Source organism: Anolis carolinensis, chromosome 3, assembly GCF_035594765.1.
Source record: "Anolis carolinensis isolate JA03-04 chromosome 3, rAnoCar3.1.pri, whole genome shotgun sequence".
In the NCBI taxonomy this organism is placed as follows: domain Eukaryota; kingdom Metazoa; phylum Chordata; class Lepidosauria; order Squamata; family Dactyloidae; genus Anolis; species Anolis carolinensis.
Window position 1 is genome coordinate 274979040 of NC_085843.1, and position 25286 is coordinate 275004325.

Genomic DNA, 25286 nt, shown 5'->3' on the forward strand with positions numbered 1-25286 from the left:
GTGGTTGTAGTCAAGATCCTGCCTTAAGCAGCCATCACAAACACAACTTCTTTGAATAAAGCTTTCAGGGTGGAGAAAACAGGTGGGAAAGTCCCATGGTGGTAAAACGCACCAAAGCAGGTAGAGAATTGGGATATTTCTCCCTGCACAGGTCACCTCAGTGCACAGTGGAAAGAGGCATGCTTAGGAACTTTGTAAAATCTAGCACAGTAAACTGGACTTAACTGTGTACAACATTACAGTGGACAGCCAACATAGCTTGCTTGCAACTTGGTTTATATATACTTGAAATGATATTATTTATTTGTAGGGTATGGTTCCATTTGTCTTTGTGGGTACAAAAGAAAGCATTGGGAATGTACAAGTACTTCTTGAATACCATATTGCCTACTTAAAGGTAAGCATTGAGGAAAAGCTGCATCTTTTTTAATTAACTTCCCCCTTTAAAAGTGTTTTGTAGATTTTTTCCTATAAGAAATATTGTGGGACATAATAGTGTTGTATAAATACACAATGGGATGGAATAGTTGTGCTTCCTCAGCCTTATATAACTCAATTTAAATCACATGTCTTTGAATTCTATAAAATTAGTGAATTCCAATCTATAGATATGGCCACAGTGAAACGGGGGGTGGAAACTGAAATGTAATGTATTCTGAGGTGCTCACTAAAATCATGCTGAAATTGCTTCACCTTTTGGCAAACTACTCAGATTCTTGGGTCTTGTTTGCATTGTGCTTTTACTTGTATAGGAGTCCATGTTTTAAATAATGTGAATTTAATAAGGAGCTGATCTGCATCTGTTATATAGCTAAACATTCATATTGATTCTATTTGAATGCATTTAAAACTGTCCAAGACTGACTAGGGTCAGATTTTTAATAGTGTCAGACTTATTGCTTCAGTTTTACACGACCTCTAAGACCCCTTCTACACTGCCATATAATCCAGATATCAAAGCAGATAATCCACATCTGTTTTGAACTGGATTATATGAGTCTACACTGCCATATAATCCAGTTCAGAGCAGATAATCTGGATTTTTATGTCACTGTAGAAGGGGCCTGAATGTATCTGGGAAGAAATCTCAGATTATGTGGTAGCAAGTCATTGTGGGTATTACAGGTGGTTGTCTTTATATTTTCTTGTTCATATCCTGGTCTTTGGAGTTCGCCTATAGATTCCTGACTCCTGTCTAGTTTTAGGTGATTTCGGCCTAAAAGCTAATGCCTACTCTTTTTTTCTTGGTGGTTACGCAGCTATTCAGGTTTCATGGGTATGATAATGAATGGGAGATGTTTTTTATAACACAAAATCTGACTAATATACAGGGTGCTTGAAAAAGAACTCCCTATTCGACATTTCATTTAAATGGTGAATAGGGAGTTATTTTTCAAATACCCTGTATACTGAGGTTGATGGACATTTCTATGAAATTTGGAAACACAGATAAGAGCAAGCAACAGTAAGAAAATGTCCTGGGAGCAATGTAATAAAACCTGTTCAAAATAAAAGCCAGAGTATAGCAGTGTGTCAGACCATCTTGAGCCCAGTTACATTGGTGTTCCTCCATATCCAACTGCAGTATTCCCTCACTTATCGCAGGACCTTCCTAAGTGGAAATCCGCAAATTAGGGACACTTATTTTAATTTTAATATTGATACATTGTTTGAATTGTTATGTGGCCTTTCTTCCCCTTGCAATCCCTGGGGAGCTAGTGAAGCCTTCCCTACCAGCGCCGGCTGGGCCCTTGCTCCGGGCCTGCCATGTTGCCCTGGCTGCTTCTGCTCACTGACCAGGTAGAGCAGTGTGTGGTGGGTAAATACATAATTTCCCCACGAAACAGCTCGTCCGTGATAAGTGAACTGTGAAGTAGTGGGGGAACACTGTACAGTGGAATTGGGATTTTCTTCCCCTTCTTCTGCAGCAGATCCCAAACACAGCTTCTGAAATCTTTTCCTCAGTGGAGAAGTTTTAGAAGATGTGCAGAGAACAAGAAGTAAAGAAGGAACTGGCAGTTCTGTCTGAAGAAGTGAGGTGCAGCAGGAAGGCACTTCATTTTTATTGCTGCCCAGTCTTGATTTTTATTTTTATCTATTAAAATATTTCTGTCTTGTCCTACATCAAAAGATCTCAGGATGGCATATTAGGAAAAAAATCACATAACTTCCCTTTGATCACTGTGAAAATGTGTCTTAGGAAAAATCTCATTGTTTGTTAATTTGATTATTTAAAAAGCATGTGAAATGTTTGTTTTTAAAGCATCATTTGACTCTCAATATAGGAAGTGGAACAGCTGCGGATGGAGAGGCTCCAAATTGATGAGCAGCTGCGCCAAATTGGTATGGGTTTCAGGCCTTCATCTACCAGGGGTCCTGAAAAGGAGAAGGGCTATACCACTGATGAGAGCACCCCTTCCTCTGTGCAAGGCTCCAGATCCTACAGTGGAAGAGGTAGGGGACGGAGAGGTCCCAATTACACCTCTGGCTATGGTGAGTATACTTAACCAAAAATGATTTAAAACTGCTTTAGTAACTTCAATAGTGTTATAACTTGTTTGGCTACTATCGTTATCATGGAAAAATCATGTCTGAATCTAAGATGTACATGTAAGGTTTGTATTGAAATAGTTTATAAATTTATTACCAATTTGTATCAGCTCCTAAAATATTGTGATGGTTAATTTAAAAATCCAGTGGTAGGAAAACAGATTAAATACGAATAGGTTTTGTGTTTGCTTCAGTTTAGCCGCATGCTTTCTACTTACAAAAACAGCTACAGTAGAGTCTCGCTTATCCAACCTTCACTTAGTCAATGTTCTGTATTATCCAACTCAGTCTGCCTTTTAATAGTCAATGTTTTTGTAGTCAATGTTTTCAATACATTGCAATGTTTTGGTGCTAAATTCATAAATACAGTAATTACTACGTTTTGGTGCTTAATTAGTAAAATCATAACGTAATTTGACGTTTAATAGGCTTTCCCTTAATCCCTCCTTATTATCAAACATTTTTGCTTATCCAGTGTTTTGCTGGCCTGTTTATGTTGGATAAGCGAGGCTTTACTGTACAAAAAAGGACCTGTACAATCTGTTCAAGGTTGCAGTTACTCTGGTTTAGAGAAAAGATAGAGTAAACATTTTAATTTTCAAGTTACAATAGCTTACTTTTAAGAAATGTATTGTTTTAACAGCAGTTGTTGTTTGAGTGCCTTTGATATTAAGATGTTATCTCAACTCCTGAACCATATTTCATCTGCTTGTTCTCTGTTGTTTTTTTAAAGGAACAAATTCTGAGCTGTCTAATCCCTCTGAAACAGAATCAGAAAGGAAAGATGAATTGAGTGATTGGTCATTAGCTGGTGATGATGAAAGAGAGAGCCGGCCCCAGCGTGACAGCAGAAGGCGGCCACCGGGGGGAAGAGGGCGCAGTGTTTCTGGGGGCCGCGGAAGAGGTGGCCCCCGGGGTGGGAAGTCCTCTATCAGTTCTGGTACGTATTTAAGCTGTATGTTAAAATTATGCAGCAACATGTGTTCGTCAACTGCCTTGTGTTGCATCCTCTTCAGTTGACTACATTGATCTGGAAATTACACCCAAGTGTGTATAAAAAAGTGTGTATACTTGTCATTAAAAGTCTTGATTCCTCCTAAATGAATTACAAGAAATCATGGCATGCAGATAATTTCTTTCCTGGGTTGATGTCAGTTTGGAGACAGCCCTCCCCCAAAAGACATTTTGAAACAAGTTTAACTTTGTATTTTAAATTTTGAATAAAGCCCGTTACTGGCTGCTTCAGAATTTGGGTATTCTGAATAAGGTGCTAGGTGTGCCCTGCTTCTTTGAAGTCTATACCACTCTGTCTCTCACTCTCGCTTAATAATGACTCATTTTTCTTTCAAAATCAATTCTGACGTTCTTTAGTATTTTAACTTCTTTTTTGGACTTGGCTGTTAGTGAAGTCAAGAATTGGTTCATTAATTGTTTATCTTGAATTAGACAGCAATTTCCCTGTACCTTAAGGATTGCTAGGTTAGGTGTAGATAATACCACCATACAAAGTCTATCACTAATGACTCTTACGTGATCCTTGTTTATTTCTAATTTACTATAGTACTGAAAGACCCAGACAGCAATCCTTACAGTTTGCTTGATAACACAGAGTCTGATCAGACTGCAGACACAGATGCAAGTGAGTCACATCACAGCAGTAACCGGCGTAGGCGATCCCGCAGACGAAGAACTGATGAAGATGCTGTCTTAATGGATGGGCTGACAGAATCTGACACAGCATCAGTCAATGAAAATGGCTTAGGTACGTGGGCCAAATGGAATGCCCATTGCCACCTTCAAATTAGAGCTACCTGTTGAATTTTATTAATTAGTTTTTTTTTCTTTTCTGTTCAGTGTGATTTACTCATCAGTAGTAGACTTCAATTCCATATTTGAACCAGAATACTTGGGTTAAATGGGATCTAGAAGGGCTGTACAATATTTTCTGTTGACTGTATTAGAAATCGCTTTTTGCATGCTTTTACTTGGCAGTAGGAATATGGCGTTCAACTGCCCAAATGGATTAGAAAATGTATTTCATTATCCTGTCACTGTGTACCAATTCATAATGATGGAATGAGAGTGCATATGTTCAACTCATTCAGAAGTCAAGCTTCCATACATACCATTGTCTGCTATGAAGTGCAGTCATTTTAAAGTGGGAAGGTCAGATGAATTATACTTTTAATCTTCTGCTGAGATAAACAAAACCCAAAATTAACGGGGGGTTTTGCCTTCCTCTAGCACTTGAGTGATTGTGTTGCTGAACTTTGTTAAATGAACTTTAGAGGGAAGTTGCCAGGAAAAGAGAGAAAATTTATTGCTCCTCTGAGACTGTGATCACTAGATATTTTTTAGAAATCAGTAGAATTCCTACGTGTATGGCTCTAGAGCTATAGTCTATGTTCTGCTTCTGAGAACTTCTACTTTGTGATAGCATGCAGTTATAACATGAAATTCCAATATGATTGAGTATTATGCTTAACTTGTTGTTTAGGTGAATATTAGATATTATGTGTAGATTTAAACTGTAATTATTTCAGTCCCTGGATTGTGAATCAATAGTAGATTTTAACCCTTCAGAAGGCTTTTTTCACTGAATGTGTTTTGCATTCAGTGCTAAGAAGACAATTTAATACTGAGATGGTTCATGGAAAAACTTTCAATTGCAGATGATAGAGACAAAAAACCCCAGCGACGCAATCGTAGTCGCAGGCGTCGCTTCAGGGGTCAGGCAGAAGATAGACAGCCAGGTAACTTGAGTGGAGAGGTGCACCTCCTCAGGCACCAGCATGAAGGAATGATCCATGTCTGCTGTTTCTGTACTCCCTAAACATGTGTACAGCTGCCTTTTGTCCATAATGATTGCTTAACAACTAATCTAACTTCAGGATGAACAGTTTGAAAACTGAACAGGATGAAAATGTTGAAATCAAGTGACAAATATCCATGGATGTTAGAGATTCAAGATTATGCCTTGTTGAAAGGCAGGACAGCCTAGTAGCCTCTGTTCTTAGTAATAGGGATTCTAACCAAGTTACCAGTACTATAGCAAATAATCATCATGAGTTATCACCCATGGCTAAGTTTTAGTCTTGGTGGTTCCATAAATGACTGTAGAGACCTATTCTTGATCTGGATATTATTTCGCCATGAGGACATCAATTCCCAGGGAGAAGGTGGTCCCAACAAGGTTTGGCTTGACACACTTTACATGTTTCTCCCTTGCTCCTTCCATTCATGCCACTTGGGGAATACATTGCATTCTATCTACAGTCCTGTTCTTTGAATCAACCTGGTAACATTTGGTCTCTGAATTTTAAAAATAACAGGAATCACAACTGAATATCAACACTAGTTGCATGTTTTTGTTTGGTATTGTTTGATGCATTTCTTGTATACTAATATCTTATTTTAAAGGGACATAGATTCTAACTTGCAGATAATTGTCCTATATTTGTTGCACTTAACAATAACTTTGGATGCTGAGTATTCCGTGTGTTCACTAAAATTTTGTGCATTTTACTCAAGCAATGACTCATTATAAGGTAGTATCTTTGCGCCAGACTCCACTCACACAAAACAACTGGATAGTCTTTGATTTTTTTAAATTAAAATACATGCCAAATGTTAAAATGAGGTTGCATGTAGGTACAGCAGGAAACAGGGTAGCATTCATCAGCTAAATGCCACAAAACTGCAAGAATTTGGGTTTTTTTTGTTTTTGTTTTACTTTTACAAGATTGTAGGAAATACTCTAGATGCACCCATTAGATCTTGAACGCTAAGCACAGATAGCTCTAGTTAATACTTGAATGGGAGACTGCTAACAAATAGCAGGTGCTATATAGGCTGTATTTCAGGCCAAACTGGCAAAGCCAGCTCTGAGTAATTCCTTGCCTAATAACATCCTGTCAATTTCATAGGGTTGCCATAAGTTGACAGGCAACTCAAAGGCTCATACACAGGTATAGAAAGACACATAGCATTTCATCAAAGCATGAAATTTGGCAGATAGGCTGAAAACGTATTGGCTAAATCTTCCGTTTTTTGGAAAGAGCAAATGTGTGGTTCAGTTGATTCTATGAAGCATCTTCAGAAACATAGATATGAATCCTGTTTGATTCATTAGAGTAGATGCATTGAATCACTCAACAGTCAGTTGAATGGATCTACTTTAGTTGTGGTTAACTTCCAGAATGCCAACTCATAGTTTATGTGAACTGTTGTTGAATTGCTTGCAAATGTTTACTGCATTATAATATTCTTTTCCCATTTAGACCACATTGTGATATTTACTTTGAAACCGAGGCACTGTTGTATCTCACTTTTCTCCTCACCTCTCTCTCTCTCCATTATGATTATGTATACAGCTACCCTTCTTTAGATTTTTTTAAAAAAAGAACTGCTTGCATTGGTTATGTAAACTCTCTTATCTGGATCTTAGAGCCCTCTTGTGAAAGATCTGCCTGCCAGCTGAAAATTGGGAGAATATAATTTGGGTACAATTGGTATTATACCTGTGCAGTCCTTTTCTGAGAACAAGAGCAATAAATAGAATTCTCACATTTCTTATTAGTCTTTTGGAATTTCAATGAGAAATAGGAGGTACCTCAGAGAAATAATTATTGACTTCATTATGATTAACTCTCAGTAAGGTGCTTTAGGATAAGTTGTCAAATAACTTCATCGAAAAAAGTGTATTTCTTTAAAAGCTACAAATCAGAGGACCTTCAGTCCTATTTATAGGACTGGGCATCATAATCTGTCTTGCCTGGTGGGTAAAGAAATTCCAATCTGGGCCTTTTGGGATTGACACCAGTGATTTCCTGGTTTTTAAATATGTAGTAACTTTTCAAAAAAAATGTTCCTTCCTTTGCAGTAACAGTTGCAGATTATATATCAAGAGCAGAATCTCAGAGTAGACAAAGAAATCTTCCAAGGGAAGCGCTGGCCAAAGCCAAGAAAGAAGTGGTAAGTAAAAGGAAAATATGTTATGGCATACTTATGTAAATACTTAATTTTCCCCCCATCATCATAAAGTAATTTTAAAACACTGTTGCCAAAAATGCTTTACACAAGTGCTTCCCCTGAATTTTAAATGGAGTAAAGATAGTGCTGATTGGGTAAAGTACACTGATCACTACATTTAAAGGTGCACATAACAATGCATTCTTGTTAATTGTTGTTGACTTATGATGAGCCTATGAATAAGTGATCTCCAAGTCAGCCTGTTACCAAAACCTTACTCTTGTTAACTAGCTCCTTAAAATATAAATTATTTCTGTTTCTCAAGCTTAGGTCTTCCCATTTTAAACTTCAACTCCCAGAATTCCTGATCATTGGACAAGCTGGAGCTTCTGGGAGTTGAAGTCTAAAGCAACTCGAGGACCAATCACTGCTGTTTTCTTGGAATGATTGAACAAAAGAGAGTGGAGAAGGTAGTATAATTTGTGATACAATTTTTAAATGGTCCAGTCACTTCTATTTTTTTATTTTAAAAGGCAAAAGATGTAATTGAAGAAGTTGTTGTTCCTGAAAAGGCCATAAATGGTCCTACAGTTGTTCCTGGAACTGAGCCTTCAAAGCTGCAGCACAGTCCTGAAGAAAGGCCTAGTACTGTACAAGAAGATGGAAATAAACAGGAAGAAGCTGTGTTGAATGGTGTTTCATAAACAGAGTTCCTAGTTTACAGTTCTTTTACATTACATTTTACAATAGTGCTTGTATAAGCTTGCCAAAGATAGAATATGGATTGCGAGTCTTGACACCGCACTTTCAGTTCCTCCATTTTGGAAAACAGAACAGGGAGGGATCCTGAAGAAATCCAATGTTGAACATACTTTGACACCTACTGTGTTATAAATATCATCAGATGTGCCTTGAGAATAGTATATGTAACATTTAAATAAAAACAAATTGCTGGCTATAGGAAATGTTATTTTGTTTTCAAAATATGGCAGAGATGTGGGGGGGGAAGGGGAATCCCTAACATAACCTTCTTTATGAAAGCATTAGCTGCTTTTGTTACATTTTTAATAATATGCAACCACTTCTTCACCTGAGGAAAACTAGAAAAATGCAGTCTAAAATATTTTGCACTGAAACTGTAATTTCTCCATTAGTTTAGTCTGGAAACTGGTCTGTTTTAATACGTGTTTTTTAAATGCTGTATGTAGTGGGGAAAAACTGCAGACCACTGGAATACATTTATTAAATTCTCAACCTGCAGGGATATTGGGTGACATTGGCAGTGACTGTTCTACATTGAGGCTTTGTTTGATTTATTTATTAAACTGTACAGTATTTAAAAATCAAACACAGCTTTAGTTAAAACATTTAAGCTGAAATAGTCATGTCCATTTAAGACTAAACCAGAACTACTGAAAAGATCAATTTCCAGAAAGTTTATTCTGTATAAACTACATACGTTAGTCCTTAGAGTATTTTTATTTTTGTTTTGGTTGTTTGATGTGCAATATGTTTTTGTATGCTGGTAGAAAAATAAATAAACTTTGATCTTCCATTGGTTGATCCTAAAGTACTTGCCACAGTTATGAAATTCATTACAGTAATTTGTTAAATTCAGAATTGAAACTTTTGCTTTGGTAAGGGTGTGGCCTCTACTAATCCATATAAGTCAGGTGCATGAAAAGGTACATCTTTACTAAATTCCATTTTTCCTTAAAACGTTGGAATGCCTCTGTAAAAGATTCTTTTCTTGATCTCAATATATTTTCTTTGTATTATTGTAAATTACTTACTGAAGCAGGATCAAATGCTGAAATCCCCTCCCATATCAGCATGCCTCTGAACTAGTTCCACTTCCTAATTTTCATTTAAAAACTTGGGAATCCATTCACAGCTTTTGGCCATGCTGCTTAATTGAGCTGGAAACTTTAGGGAAATGTTTCCTTTGTAGTGATATTTGTAAATTGTATTTATTTATAAATAGGTTTTGATGTCTTTCTTTGTGCCACAAGAACATTCTCTTTATCCTGGAAACAGAACTGTAGCAACAGCATGATTATATCATATCTGAATGAAATGTCTGATTTAATTTCTCATGTCACCTAGGGTGCATACACTAGAATTAATGCATTTTGACTGCCATGGCTCAATGCTATGGAACCCTTGGATTTGTAGCTTAGTGAGGCAGCAGACTTTGGCAGAGAAGGCTAAAGACCATATAAACTACAACTCCCATGATTCCATCACATTGAGCCATGGCAGTTAAAGTAGTGTGAAACTGCATTAATTTTACAGTGTAGATGCACACCTAGGCATTGTTCACTTTCTCCATTCCTCTTATGATTGAAACTCTGCTAATTCTGAACTACAGAAAACTCGAATTAGCATATCTCTTCGAATTTGCTCATGTTTAGTTTCCTTATCTTACCCTTCTAAAGGTTGCAGAGGAACTGGCCAATTAAGGTTATTTTTAAGCCGAAGTGATGCATCAGCTTTCCAGAATTGAAATCAACACAGAATCCCTCCCCTCCCCCCTTTAAAATGGTCGACATTATGGTGGGGCAGTAGTCACTATAGCCAGAGAGCTACTGCCTTCTATCATGTTCCTATCATTGACTGAGCCTTGGTGGTAAATACCATGAGGTATTTACTGTCCTTTTGAGGTTTGCAAGCTGTGGCAGCCAGCTAAGCCAAATGAAATAATAATACAGTAACAAAACATCTTGTCCTGTTAGGCCCATGAAATTGAAGTTTTTTTCAGGACAGTCCCATAGCCTTTTTTGTTGATAGTAAACCATTAGGGAAATCTGCTGTAAGCAATATTGGATTTGTATAGTCTTGTATGCGTGATTAGTGACATACGCAAAGCTTTTAGGGAGGACAGATCTGTAAGCTGAACCTACTATGATGAAACAGGAGAACACAACCATAGATTTTTTTAAAAGCACAGCTGTATGTTATTACAGCTATTACAGAAACCTTTGTCTTGATGTTCTGAACACTAGTATCATCAACCATTCTATATATAGTTGTCAAAGTTATGCAAAGAAATACAACTGAGCCTTTTGTTTTTATATATGCTCTTATTCCTGTTCCTTTTAGCAGTTACTGATGTGCCATCTTTAAAAGTTAATATAATGAAAGTAAAGATGACATAGAATGTGAAGTTGGGCCTTTCTTGATGGAGAAAAATGCTGTTACAGTAGAGTCTCACTTATCCAACATAAACGGGCCGGCAGAATATGTTGGATAATAAGGAGGGATTAAGGAAAAGCCTATTAAACATCAAATTAGGTTATGATTTTACAAATGAAGCACCAAAACATCATGTTAGACAACAAATTTGGCAGAAAAAGTAGTTCAATACGCAGTAATGCTATGTAGTAATTACTGTATTTATGAATTTAGCACCAAAATATCACGAAGTATTGAAAACATTGACTACAAAAATGCGTTGGATAATCCAGAACGTTGGATAAGTGAGTGTTGGATAAGTGAGACTCTACTGTACTTGGAAGAATATAGTTCAAATGCCTCATGGGCCTGTCAAAGAGATTGCCAACTTAAGTCCTTGGTGGTGTTTTGAATAACCAATAGAACTAAACAAACAAAACCCTGCAACAAATCTCAGTTTGGTTACCCTAAAGATGATCTAACATTGAACTGAAATAAAATTATAACACTTTTATTGCTCAGAAACCGGGAAAGTTACAGAACAGCTAAATGCATCATGTTGAGATAAATTCCATGATAATTCATACAATTGTCAACATTTTTACCTGATAAATATTTTAAAATGCCACATTTTATCAAACAATTTTCTTAATCCAGTCCTGAATGTCAACATTACCTGCGTAAACCTTTGACATCCCAAATCATAGCAGCAGGAACCTCCGATACCAGCATCTGACTTAATCGAACTGACCCAATACAACTGTTGTGCATGTGTCTAGCTGCCTTAATTCTTTTACTAGACAGTGCAGATAAGATTTATTTTTGAAAGTAAGTGAAGGAGATCACCTCCACTAGAAGTCCTTCATGGCAGGTACCATTTTCCCAATGCTTTTTGAATTATTTTAACAATGTGCTTTAAATCACTGATTAGGTGTGTCTTTTCACTTTTTAGCTTGACCTTCCAGCAAATCCTTAGCTTCGTTAATTTTGGCTGCCACATATGGAGATCCACCTATTAGAAAGAAAAATATGGATGTCATAATCCACAAAAAAGGAATATTTGTCCTGTTGTTTTTCTAAAGACAAAAACTTATATAAAGCATAGGGCAACTTTTAAAAATAACTTCAGAGGATGCTTGGCACAAATAATGATGCATATGCAAAGTTTGTGTTGACATAACAATGCTTTCAAAAATAAAAGCCTTTATAGGCATTGAAAAACCCAGAGAGTCCCTGAAAACTTCCCATTTAAATTCACAGCATAGGTGAATTCTAGATTAGAATGAAATCTCATCCCTGCAGAATGTATTTTGATTTACCTTTATCTGGATGGTTTAATAGCATGATTCGTCTGTGTGCTTCTCTAATTTTTCCTTTATTTGCTGTAGGACTAATAGATTAAAAAGAAAACCAAGATCAGTTTAATCTTCAAAAGATTAGAAAACTAGCAATCTATAATAATTTTGTCAGGTGTAAGTAATAGAGATTATTATTCCCTACTCACAAAATGACAGTTAATGGAAAATTGTTTAGTATTATTGTAGTCTATAATTAAGACAATTGGTGTAAATGATGTGAGAGTTGGAATATGACCCTGGAGACCTAGATTTGAATCCCCACTTGGCCCATGAAGCCTACTAGGTGACCTTTGGTAAATCACACTCTCCGCCTCAGAGGAAGGGAATGGCAAATGTCTTCTGAACAAAACTTGCCAAGAAAACACTGTCATAGGTTTGCCTTAGGTTCATAAAGGGTTGGAAACAGCTTAAAAGCATTTAGCAAGAATTTCTGAGCTACACAATTATATATAGAAACATCTAGCAGCAGGCACCCAGAATCCATTATACCCGAGCACTCTTAACTGCACAAACTGATGGATAAAGGTATTTCTTCCCTCGTCCCCTTGTTTGATTCCCTCTAGTGCTGGTACAGTTTGAGTATCCCTTATCCGAAATATTTTTGCCCCAGAAGTGTTTTTTTTAAATACTTTTGATATGTATACATATTGGGGATCTTGGGGATGGGAACCTTGTCTAAAAAAATAATTCATAAAACAAAAATTTAAATATTTGTGTGCATGAAGCAAAGGTTCAGTACATTGAAGCATCAGGAAGCAGTCAGTATTTCAGCCACCAATGTGGGTGGTTTTGGAATTCTGGATAAGAAATGCCTAACCTGTATAGGTATACAACAAAATACTAGTTCTCCATATCAATCTATTTGTTTGCCTGGGAACCCTGAAGATAGCTGTAGTTAAGCAACAAACATTTACCATTTGTCATGTATGCCATCAGTTATCTCAAGTGCCTGTGACATGAGGAGTTTCTCTAGTAGTTATGGTCTGCACTGAATTAAAGTTTGCTTGCTTCAGAAAGCCAGCAATCCTCAAAAGCTATACAATTATGTCGACTAAATTGTCTCCTCTTCAATTCTAAATTCAATACTCCAACCTTGACAACACATAAAGAAAGACACTAAGACCTGTTTTTCTGCCTCACCCCCCCCCCCCCAATCTTTGGAAAACAATCCTCTGATTTGTTTACCTCACTCCTAATATTAAAGCAGCTTCCCGCTTGCTCATTTTGGCTTCGAATCCTCCTCTGTAATAACCACTGAAGGCCTGAAATAAGATACACACCAGTATTAATAAGTGTTAAGTAATGTTATCACCAGTGGGCACGATGATTCAAAATCCACATCACGAATTTTGGAAAAAGGATGGAAGAGGCCATCTATACTACTTTGCAAATGGGTATACTACTTGATGCTGGTTCTCATCCTTCACATTCCTTTACTTTGGTCTTTCTTCCCCATTTGAAACAAAAACTGATCAAATGCATGTGGCTCACTATAATTACAAACCCTTCTTCCACATCCCAAATCCTTGCTCAGTGAAAATAATGGAAAATTTTTGAAAAAGGGAGGAAACAATATCGCTGCCAAAGAAAATTCAGTAAAACAAACTCACAGCTTTGGGCAGGGACTGAAGAGCTTGCTTTACTTGTGGTTCCATTTGCTTCATTGCCTGCAGTGCATAACGACCTCAAAGAAAGGGAAGAATTCAAATTCAGCTACTTTGAGATTGATTGAGATGGTGCCACTGGACAGCACTGCATTTCCAGAAGAGCCTTGATGTAACATAATGCTTCCAAATACTAGTACAAGAGGCTGCAGATAGGTGTATACATTCCTCCCAAGTACTAAACTATCACTGATACCTCTCCTTCCATTAGTCTTCCTAGAAAATGTAATGATTCTACAGCCATTGCATGAATACATTTAGTACTCTGGTTAATCCCGAGTAAAGATAGTAGCTAGCTACCACAAATCCAAGAAATCAATATACACACTACTTTCCAAGAGTCTATAAACAAAACCAGTAAATGCAGGAAATTTTACACTTGCGGGTTAACCAACTCATCCTTCTGCATTGTCTTCATCCCTAGAGTTTTCAGACTAATTCACACTACACAAGGACTACATGAGGTTATTGAGTCACATAAACTCGCATCATGTTTTCTTCTACTGCAGATGATAAAGAAAGTACTTCTGCGAGCAAAGATACAGTTGAATAGGAATAATAAAAAGAAGCCTAAATTAAAGCTGGCATCCTGTTGATGTATTAGTAAAGGTAAAGGTTTCCCCTGACGTTAAGTCCAGTCATGTCCGACTCTGGGGGCTGGTGCTCATCTCCATTTCTAAGCCGAAGAGCTGGCGTCGTCCGTAGACACCTCCAAGGTCATGTGGCCGGCATGACTGTATAGAACGCCGTTAACTTCTCGCCGGAGCGATACCTATTGATCTACTCACAATTGCATGTTTTCAAACTGCTAGGTTGGCAGAAGCTGGAGGTAACAGCGGGTTTGAACCTGGGACCTTTCAGTCTGCAAGTTCAGCAGCTCAGCGCTTTAACACACTGAGCCACCAGAGGCTCCCAGTTGATGTATTACATATGCGTAAATTTCCACACATACATGTCTGTACTTTTCTGGCCATAGCAAAATGTCCACATTCAGCTGAAGGTGGCAAAAGGAGAGTTTTATATAATGTGCCATTGTGCAAATGAAGCTAATGTACACTGCAAGTAGAGATAAGTACTGAATACTGCAAACATATATTTTGTATTTGCACGTTCAGTTGAGTAGTGTTCCAATTCACTAATGTATATAACCCTGTGAGTGTAGTCACACTATCTTCTTTGTGTAGGATCTTTTTAAAGCATAATTGTGAGAGTTTTGTAAAGAAATCCCAATTAAAGAACTAATTATTGCATATATTTAGTGCCATAGATCCTTGAATCCTTGAATCAGATCCTGTACCAAGAGACTGCTTGCTCCCTTGCATTACCACTTTTTACTACTAAATCAGAGATACCACCTATAGACTATGTTGAACTATATATTAAAAACAAAGGTGCAGTAGTTGGCCTACAGCAACAAAACTCAGTTCTCAAAAATCACTAAAAACCCACCAGTTCCAAGAAAATCAGTTGTTGGAATTGCACACCTCAAATTCTGAAACATACTTGGGCATTGAAAGTTATCATCAATGGCCATAAAAATGGTTGGATGTGAGTGTGTAAAATCCAGCCTTTGTGTTTCCAAGAATCATAACAATAGTTATAGGAAGGAGGTATTATATTCCTGTCATTTGTATCAATTCCTAGAGCACTAATGTGAGCCCTTACATCAGGCAAAGTCTGAGTGACAATGCTGAAAAACAACACAGTGGCATATCTGCTATCATATCCTTTTAAATCAACTTGCCACATACAGGATAGTGTAGGTTAGATCTGCGGATCTCTACAGAATCAGACGTATATACCACAATAAAGGAGTTCAAATTGAAACACCCTGGGAGAAGATGGTTTTTGGTTTGCATAATTTTATATTGTACATCTTTTTCCTAACATAATATCTAACTCAAGGCTGCACCATAACGGGCATAGAAAATGGCATACATTAAAATAAATTCATAGAGAAATGAAAAGAGGTCAACAGCAAGATGCCTCTGAAAATATACAGATTTGGCACTCAGTCATTGCTTTTGCACCTTTGAATGCCATCTAAAATAGACCTTGGAGGCTAGCAGGGCAGTTCTCACTGGACTATATGGAGCATTGTTCAACCCAGGGAGAAATAAATAATGCAGTCCAAATACAAACCTGCATATCCAGCAGCAGCTATTGTCAGACCCACCGCTATCATAGTACTTGCCTATAAAAAGAAGGGGGAGGAAACAAGCAATACCATACAATGAAAAGTAGCACATTTCCACACATATCATATAAATACTACTGTTACAGAGAACATTGCATGGTAGTTTTCAACCCTGCAATAGTAGTTTTCAACCCAGCATGGTAGATTTCAACTTGAAAAACACAGCATTGTGTCAAAACTTATTCCAAACCCTCAAATCTAACTATAGGACAGATTCCATGCGCTACATATTTTGAAATATATTCAAAATTAGTTAGTTTCCATTCTGACACTGTTAGGCTCCTCTTCTAACCTCTGAATGAAACACTATTTAATCTTGGCCTTCAGAAGAACTATTATGGTCACAGATGTATTAAACTTATCTTGCCAAATCTCTTGAAATTTTTCCATTTCCTATACATAAAATGCCTCTGTGATACAAACTTGGTGCTGCCAAGTTTTCAAACCAGCAACAAGGAACAGTCAAAGTTCAAGATTACACAGAATTCCAAAATCTAAAATACTCCAAAAGTTAAAATTCATTCTATGGGTGGTGAAATAGTAACACTATTGCGGTTAATTCAATCATTAAATCATTAATTCAATCATTAAATTAAAATATTGAATAAAATTACTTTCAACGGTGCACAATTTTGCCAAGGCAATCCCAGGAGAGGTTAGCTATAAATCAAAATTAATTTCAGGGCACATAACAACCATGGGTATTGTTTCATTATCCGGGCATAGGCCAAAAGGGGGCATAGACAGAGAAGGATAGTCCATTTTATTGGGGGGGGGGGGGATGGATGGACAGGGTTGATGGAAAACCATTTCCCCTGCTTTCCTGTTATTTCCCCCACACATGTTGCTGTTGTGAAAACAACCTTGTTTATGAAATGGGAGTGGAAATAACCAGCGAAAACAGGAAATAGTTTTCCTCCTTCAACTCCCCCTCCCATAAAATGGACTATCTTTCTCTGTCTAGCGCCCCCTTTTGCTCTACACTCGGATAATGGAACAGTATCCAACAATGTATAGTGCTGGTAAACTTGTATTAAGGAACCAGTGTGATGCAGTGGTTTGGATGTTGGGCTAAAGGCCCTTCCAGACAGGCCCTATACTCCAGGATCTGATGCCAGGTTTTTTGTTTATCCCAGATTATCTTGCAGTGGAGACTCATATAATCAAGTCTAAAGCAGAAAACCAGGAATCAGATCCTGGGATATAGAGCCTATCCAGAAGGGCCCTGAGACAGGGAGACCAGAGTTCGAATCACGGTTTTGGCCATGGAAACCTGCTGCATGACCTTGGGCAAGTTACACTCGCTCAACCTCAGAAGAAGGCAATGGGAAATTTCTTCTGAACAAATCTTGCCAAGGAAATCCTGTGATTAAGTCAAAATGACTTGAAAACACAATGAAACAGTCCACCTTTTTAAACAGTTTATCTGGCACAAACACTCATACAAGATATTACACAATTTAAATAGAGTATATATATTGTCTATACAAATAATAAAAGTAAAAATATGTTTTTATATGTATGTATGTATGTATGTATGTATGTATGCATGCAATTTCCAAGACAGCTCCCATTTTCACGGAGCCCTGAGACCCCCACCAACAACAGATCTGGACCAAATTTGGCACACATACCCATCCTGACCAACTTTAAATACTGTTGCAGTTTAGGGATAATGAAAGATGATGATGCAGTTTACCCACATTTTTATGAATTTTCTAATGGGATCGTTCATAACACCCAAAAACTGTTGGAAATGACAACCTTCTTCAAGCCTTGTCTAGTAATGTTTATCTATAATCCTGTTGCTTACTGTTTGTGTGTATGTTCTGGTATGCAGCTTCCTTTACACTATGGTTCCTGAGAAGTTATAAAAGGGGCTGCAGACCACATGATCATAGTAGACTATAGACAGACTGCAGACTGAGTTGCTGTGAATTTTCTGGGCTATATGGCTATGTTCCAGAAGCATTCTTTCCTGACGTTTCGCCTGCATCTATGGCAGGCATCTTCAGAGGTTGTGAGGTGTGTTGGAAACTAGACAAGTGAGGTTTATATATCTGTGGAATGTCTACGGTGGGAGAAAGAACTCTTGTCTCCCTGAGGCAAGTGTGAATGTTGTAATGGCCTTTCAGCTTCAAAGCCTGGCTGTTTCCTGCCTGGGGGAATCCTTTATTAAGAGGTAGTTGCTGGCCCTGATCGTTTCACACCTGGAATTCCCCTGTTGTTGTTGTTTTTAGCATTGTTCTTTATGTACTGTCTTGATTTTAGAGGGTTTTTTAAATAGTGGTAGCCAGATTTTATTTATTTTCATGGTTTCTGCAGACTACCTCAGGCCTCAGATCACACACTTTGTTTTGCTGTAAGAGATGTCCTGGCCAGATGGATGGCGCAGAGAATGATCTAAAACATATCTGAAACGGGACTGATACATTTTTTGTACTTGTGTATGCTGAACACATGAAGGTTGTGAGTAAATCAAATATGCTATTTTTATCCAAGTCTATTTCATTTTTGTCTTTTTAGTGCATGATATAAAACAAGTTGTTGTATGGGAGAGTATATACAGTAGAGTCTCACTTATCTAACACTCGCTTATCCAACGTTCTGGATTATCCAACGCATTTCTGTAGTCAATGTTTTCAATAAATCGTGATATTTTGGTGCTAAATTCGTAAATACAGTAATTACTACATAGCATTACTGCGTATTGAAGTACTTTTTGTCAAATTTGTTGTATAATATGTTTTGGTGCTTAATTTGTAAAACCATAACCTAATTTGTTATGTAATAAGCTTTTCCTTAATCCCTCTTTATTATCCAACATATTAGCGTATCCAACGTTCTGCCGGCCCGTTTATGTTGGGTAAGTGAGACTCTACTGTATTAATTTTGGGTACTGAAAAACACTTCTAAAGCTCTGCTGTTTTTATGCACTGGAAAATCTCTGTTTTTATAACAGATCAGAGATAACAGGTTGTTCAGTCTAACACAGGCACGGGCAAGCCTGGGCTCTCCAGGTGTTTTGGACTTCAACTCCCACAATTCCTAACAGCCTCAGGCCTCTTCCGCTTAGCGGCTGAGGGGGAAAAGGAAGAGGCCTGAGGCTGTTAGGAATTGTGGGAGTTGAAGTCCAAAACACCTGGAGGGCCCAGGTTTGCTCATGCCTGCGCTCTCTCTCTTTCTCTATATATATGTGTATGTGTGTGTGTGTCAAGGGGATATTTTTCAATATACATGCCTAGCAATATTTATGGTTCAGGGAAGGCAGCCATTACTCCTTGGCCTGGATATGAAAAGGGAAAGGATCAATTCGGGGAAAAGGGGGGAAATTGAGGTATCATGATCATGACCCTTTCGCCTGGCGAAGGCCCACCAAAAGCCCACTCACCATGGCTCCAGAGTCCCGTGGCGGAGAGGAAGGAGCCGGTCGGGATGGCGAAGCCTCCCCGCTCCTTCCCTTCCTCCCAGACCCTTGGCTGTCCTCTGAAGGCGTCCGTAAAGCGAGCGCGGCGGCGGCGGCGGCGGCGCCGTAAAGCCAACCCCAGCCCGGTCTTCCTTCTCCTCAGGAGCCCGGCCGTAAAGCGAGCCCAGGCCTCTCGGGCGTCGTAAAAAGAAGCCACGCCCCCTTCTCCTTTCTCCTCACTGCGTTGTTTTGAGCGGGAAAATGGGAGAGATTGTCATTACCTCAGGGAACAGCAGAAGGGGAAACCTACCATAAGTTGTACTTACGCAGGAAGATTCTCCCATCACCATCATTATTTTATGCATTTGTAGCCCACCTTTCTCCTAATGACGAGTTTCAAGTACTTTTATGTCGTCTGTGGACTCAGGGCGACCCCATTAATGTTTATAGGGGTCTTTTAGGTAAAGGATACTGCAGAGGTCGTTTTGAAAATTCATTTTCTCCACATTGGCTGTTGTTTAGGAGCCATGGAAAAACTACAAATTCTTTTTTTACCCTAGAGAACTTTCTAGTAACTTCAGAGAACACCTCTCTAGTGATATAATCTCAGAAAACTAATACTTTTACCTCAAGCAATACCTTTCTGGTGACTTTACCTCAGAAAACTGGTACTTTTACCTCAAGCAATGCCTCGCTGCTGATTTTACCTCAGAAAACTAATACATTTACCTCAAGCAATACCTCTCTAGTGATTTTACCTCGGAAAACTACTACTTTTACCTCAAGCAATACCTTTCTGGTGACTTTATCTCAGAAAACTAGGAATTTTACCTCAAGCAATACCTCTCTGGTGATTTTACCTCAGAAAACTCATAATTTTACCTGGAGCAATACCTCTCTGGTGCTTTTACCTCAGAAAACTAGTATTTTTATCTCCGAAACCTCTAGTACTTTTACCTCAAGCAATACCTTTCTGGTGACTTTACCTCAGAAAACTGGTACTTTTACCTCAAGCAATACCTCACTGCTGATTTTACCTCAGAAAACATACATTTACCTCAAGCAATACCTCTCTAGTGATTTTACCCCAGAAAACTAGTACTTTTACCTCAAGCAATGCCTCGCTGGTGATTTTACCTCAAAAAACTGGTATTTTTACCTCAAGGAATACCTCTCTCTGGTGATTTTACTTCAGAAAACTAGGAATTTTACCTCAAGCAATACCTCTGTGCTTTTACCTCAGAAAACTAGTATTTTTATCTCCGAAACCTCTAGTACTTTTACCTCAAGCAATACATCTTTAGTAATTTACCTCAGAGAACACCTTTGTAGTACTTTTTAAGTTCCTCTAGTGTGAATCTAGCCAACTTCTCACATGTTTGTGTCTATGCCTTCAAATCACCTGTGGACTTATGGTGACCTCGATAATTTCATAAGGATTTCTTAGACAAGAAATACTCGAGAGGTAGTTTTGCTAGTTCCTTCCTTTGAGAAGATAGACCAGAGCATCTGACACTTGGTGGTGGTCTCTCTTCCAAGTACTACTCAGGGCTGACTGTTTATCTGGGATCTGGTGCCTTTGGCCCTATAGCTAACAGTATATTGTATACAATACAAATGGGAAACAGTAATACACCTGAATAAAAATATAATAAATATAAGATTTAAAAATTATGAAGTGAAAACAATAAGCATCAGAATGCACCAAAACATCTACAGACAAACCTGAAGGCAAACTATAGAGTTGCTGGGGATTGCAAGCCCACCTCTAGTCAGTTTGCAAAAGCTTGACCTGCTGACAGAAAAGGAGCAAGGACAGGGCCATCCTAATCTTTCTATAGAGGAGTTCCAGTGTCTGGAAGCAGGTACCCAAAAGGCCCTGTCTCCCACATTATCACCAAAAAAGCCTGAAAAGGTGGTGGGACAGAGAGAAGGGCCTCTTCAGATGATCTTAGAGGCTTGAGGAGCTCATAAAGGAAGACAGGGTTTTTCAAATAACCTGGACCCAAGTCACATATGCGTATGAAGTGAGGTAATAATACAATCATTTTATTATCTTTTCTTTCTTCTAAATAACTGAAGGGGGGTTATACAAGTCTTTCCTTGTCTGTTCTCATAACAACCCTAATGATCTTTGATTGGTAACAATGAAAATACATCCTGCATATCAGATATTTACATTACGATTTGTAACAGTAGCAAAATTACAGTTAAGAAGTAGTAAAGAAAATAATTTTATGGTTGAGGGTAACCACAACATAAGGAACTGTATTAAGGGGCCGTGGCATTAGGAAGGTTGAGAACCACTGTCTTAGGGATAAGGCTTAAAAAAAAAAGCCTCTTCAAACACAAGGTACTAATTTTATTTCATTGCATAATAGCCGCACCCCCTTTTTTCCAACAAAAAGGGATAAAAAGAGTGACTATTATGCAACTAAATATGGTATTTTAGGTCGAGAGAAGAATAGCACAAATGGCCAAACTCTGGTCTGTCTCGCTCTTCAAACTCACATACATGTCATGAGACATTACATATCCTCCAACCTTTCACAGATGAAAACTAGGACATGCCTACCCAAGATGACAAATGTTATTAATGACAAATAACAGAGAAGCAAAGAGAAACTGCAGCATTTGTTTTTGCCTGAGCCCACAAGGAAGAGCAAGATTATGACTTCTAATCTACTCTTCCCTCTACTAAATAGAGGGTGCTTCCAGACAGCATTAAATCACGGGTTTAAAACAGGCAAAAAATCCCAGGACTTCAGAAGGGGTCCACATTTATTTATTTATTATTACAATATTTATATCCCGCCCTTCTCACCCAATAGGGGTCCCAGGGCGGCTTACAATAAAACACATATATAAAATTGTACAATACATTGTGAATCAATTAAAAGGTTATTAAATTACATCAGACATTCATAAAAACACTTATAAAATACAGACAGACAGACCTGTTAGTCCTGGAAATTCTGCCTCTGTTGTCCAGACTTGCTACTTTGTTCTGAGATTTAGATGCTCCCAAGATGGCCGAGGTAAGACTTCTGCCGGAAACCTCGGCAGCTTTTTTGAAAAGCCCCAGGATGCAGCTATATGGATATGCGGATCACTACAAAAGTTCAGTTCTTTGTCCTGGCCAGGAAAACTGCCCTTCAGACATTTCATGAAGTATATGCTACACAAACAAACCTAATTGGGTAGGACCACTTCTGCCCAAGTCAGCATTGCATAGTGAAACATGAACACATACTTTCAAGTGAGGAACAGAATTTTGTCATTATTGACACATTTTAGAGCCTAGCTGCCTGGCCATCTGTCCAGACAGATTTGGTTGAGTACTTGCGGCATCAATAGGGTGCAGTTCCTGGGGTATACATGGCTGTTCCCATTAGCCTCCTGCATGACCTTAACAGGATATCTATGTCCCAACAGCCAGTAGTACATTTTTGCCATTTACTAAACTGTACCCATGTTGTCAGCATACACCCAATGAGGAACTAACATGTATAACCCAGAAACATCATGAAACCTGTCTGCACAGATGGCCATACAACAAGATCTGACTAATTACAGTAAGGATGACATTCTGTTCCTGGTTTGAAAGTTCCTGTTTCATTGTGTACTACTTAATATGAAAGTACAGTAGAGTCTCACTTATCCAACATAAACGGGCCGGCAGAATGTTGGATAAGTGAATATGTTGGATAATAAGGAGACATTAAGGAAAAGCCTATTAAACATCAAATTAGGTTATGATTTTACAAATTAAGCACCAAAACATCATTTTATACAACAAATTTGACAGAAAAAGTAGTTCAATACGCAGTAATGCTATGCAGTAATTGCTGTATTTACAAATTTAGCACCAAAATATGACGATGTATTGAAAACACTGACTACAAAAATGCGTTGGATAATCCAGAACGTTGGATAAGCGAGTGTTGGATAAGTGAGACTCTACTGTACTTGTTGCAGCCCAGGAAATTTATTTTTCTGCCACAAACTTCATTGAACAGGTGAAAAACAAAGTTCCTCTTCCCAGCACAAAGTTTTTGCCTTCTACTTCAGTGTCACCTTCTTTTTAGGAACTGACCAATCAGGAACAAACATCTAAAATCCAGGAACAAACCCAGATAAAAAAAAATTCAGTGATTTTTGATTGCAGGGACATACAGACATGCGAAGATCCAGATATTAGGCTCAAAACCGCGATATTTCCGCACCTGAAAATCTTGCCTTTTTTGCCTTTGGCAGAAATTGCTTCCGGGTTTATAGGAAACGGCATCTGGCCACCCTCCTGATTGTTGAAGAAGCTCCTGGGATAAAGATATTGTCTGGACGGGCCTGGCGTGAAAATGATTTTGTACGTTGAATTCAGTTTGGAGCATTTGAGGTCAAAGGGTGAAAGTGAGACAGGGAGAAAGAAGCTGGGATATTTTAAAAAGTGGAACAACAGAATTAATGAGGACTGTTCCTGCAAAACTGGTACACTTGGTACGGCATAGGAGGACACCAATAGCAAGCCGACTCTGAACAAATTTTGTCAATAAAACCCTGTGATAGATTCACTTTGGGGTTGCCATTGGTCAGAAATAAATTGAAAATACACAGCAGTAACAACTAAGAGGACAAACAAGCTACAATATTTCTAATTTACAAGCTATTTTCTAATTTATTCTATTTTTATTACTACTTTATGTCAAATATTATAAATTTTAGACTGTACAGCATAAATATATATTTTATGTTTTATTTGTTTAAATACAGATGCATACAGGTACAGCAGTTTGTCGAATTGTGACTGGCAGTCTCTTTAATACTGTATTGTACTTTTTAATTAATCCATTTATTATTATTATTATTATTATTATTATTATTATTATTATGTTACACTTACTGTTTCAATAATTTTAAACTGGAATGAAAATTTTTCTCTCTCACCTGTCTTTAGCACAATCCTGCATTATTTAGTATTGGAACTCAACCACATCCTGCACAGGTTTGCAATCCTCAACAAGCAGATGGACCAATGAGTTAGCTGGCAGGGAATGCCCTTCCCTCATTGTTCTCTTTCCCTGTTTCTGTTCTCTCGCCCTCTCCTGCTCCCCTGATTGTTAGACTGATACTTCTCAGGGATATGCCCCTTTCTTTAGTTTCATAGCAAGCCCCCGAGTCCTCCATTTTGTTCTGTGAGCATGGAGAGACAAGATGTCTGTTTCCCAGAGTAAGAGTTAGACCCTAATTTTACCTCCCTATAGAAATGAAGTTCTTTGAATAAAGTCTTTTATAACTTTTAAAACTTGGTTCTGTTCCTGTATTTCTGAAGCATATTTGTTCTCCTGCTACTCTAGCTTCTCATCTGCTAAACTGTTGCTGCTGACTTACTTCTTACAAGCCTTTTTCCTTTTTGAAATTACCCCAACATTTAGGCAAAACTGTGTCATGATATAACTTTAAAGAATTGTCACAGTAAAATTGTGTGAAAAGTTCAAAGTATGCACTTCATCAACTGAACTATAAATCCCAAAGAGCAATTTGAGATGTACCATTAATGTGCATGACATAATACAAGAAATCAGGAAAGGGCTCATATTGCTCTTTTCCCCACTGTGTAATCCAGTGTCAATATGCCTTTAAATAAACAACACATTATGATAGCTCCCATTGATTCTGTGTGTAGAATCTGAGCGTGAGAGCTGGAAACTGCCCTGTCCTATTACATACACTCTGAACCATGTCCAAATTATTTCATAATGGAGCCACAGATGTACCTTCAGCCACTGCTTTATTATTTGTGAGACACTGTTATTAATACATGACACTGTATTATTAAGAATACTCACAAACAAGTACCAGAGCTATAATTCACCCTCATTTTGCGATAATCTCAGCAATCAAACAAGTCAGCTTGTCCATCTGGAACCAGCACGTGATATTAAGTTTACACAGATTGCTCCAGTGGT

General features: G+C 38.0%; 2 protein-coding genes across 5 annotated transcripts in view; one reads left to right on the forward strand and one right to left on the reverse strand.

Moving 5' to 3' along the window:
* Positions 1–9094, forward strand: part of fxr1 (FMR1 autosomal homolog 1) — a 48358-nt gene extending 39264 nt beyond the window's left edge. The window contains exons 11-17 of one of the 2 annotated variants that reach the window (XM_062976797.1): positions 311–397; positions 2286–2493; positions 3284–3490; positions 4112–4312; positions 5223–5303; positions 7433–7524; positions 8055–9094. In XM_062976797.1, the coding sequence (XP_062832867.1) occupies positions 311–397; positions 2286–2493; positions 3284–3490; positions 4112–4312; positions 5223–5303; positions 7433–7524; positions 8055–8225 (1047 nt within the window). In that variant the 3' untranslated portion in view covers positions 8226–9094. The remainder of the gene's footprint in view (positions 1–310; positions 398–2285; positions 2494–3283; positions 3491–4111; positions 4313–5222; positions 5304–7432; positions 7525–8054) is intronic. The other variant, XM_062976798.1, reaches the window with a different exon arrangement.
* A 2096-nt stretch (positions 9095–11190) lies between these two features.
* Positions 11191–23630, reverse strand: dnajc19 (DnaJ heat shock protein family (Hsp40) member C19). Of its 3 annotated transcripts, none has more exons than XM_008105977.3 (6): positions 19306–19495; positions 15860–15911; positions 13664–13720; positions 13239–13315; positions 12015–12085; positions 11191–11707 (listed from the first exon to the last, which is right to left on the reverse strand). In XM_008105977.3, exons 2-6 carry the CDS (start codon positions 15863–15865, stop codon positions 11637–11639), a joined length of 282 nt encoding a protein of 93 aa, XP_008104184.1. In that variant the 5' UTR covers positions 15866–15911; positions 19306–19495; the 3' UTR covers positions 11191–11636. The 3 variants fall into 3 exon arrangements, with proteins under 3 accessions (XP_008104184.1, XP_003218148.1, XP_062832869.1); XM_003218100.4 differs by having other exon boundaries at positions 13664–13737; positions 19306–19492; XM_062976799.1 differs by lacking the exons at positions 11191–11707; positions 13664–13720 and adding an exon at positions 23547–23630 and having other exon boundaries at positions 12026–12085; positions 19306–19559.
* Between the last annotated feature and the right edge of the window lie 1656 nt (positions 23631–25286).

What these genes read in the sequence shown, in the direction of transcription:
- dnajc19 (XM_062976799.1), bottom strand. Translation starts at nt 23,608, where the DNA reads ATGCCGTTTCCTATAAACCCGGAAGCAATTTCTGCCAAAGGCAAAAAA. An exon ending in AAAAAAGGCAAGATTTTCAG is followed by an intron (nt 19,560 to 23,546) that starts GTGCGGAAATAT and finishes AAAACAACGCAG; the next exon opens with TGAGGAGAAAGGAGAAGGGG. An exon ending in AGCTGCTGCTGGATATGCAG is followed by an intron (nt 13,316 to 15,859) that starts GTTTGTATTTGG and finishes ATCTTATTTCAG; the next exon opens with GCCTTCAGTGGTTATTACAG.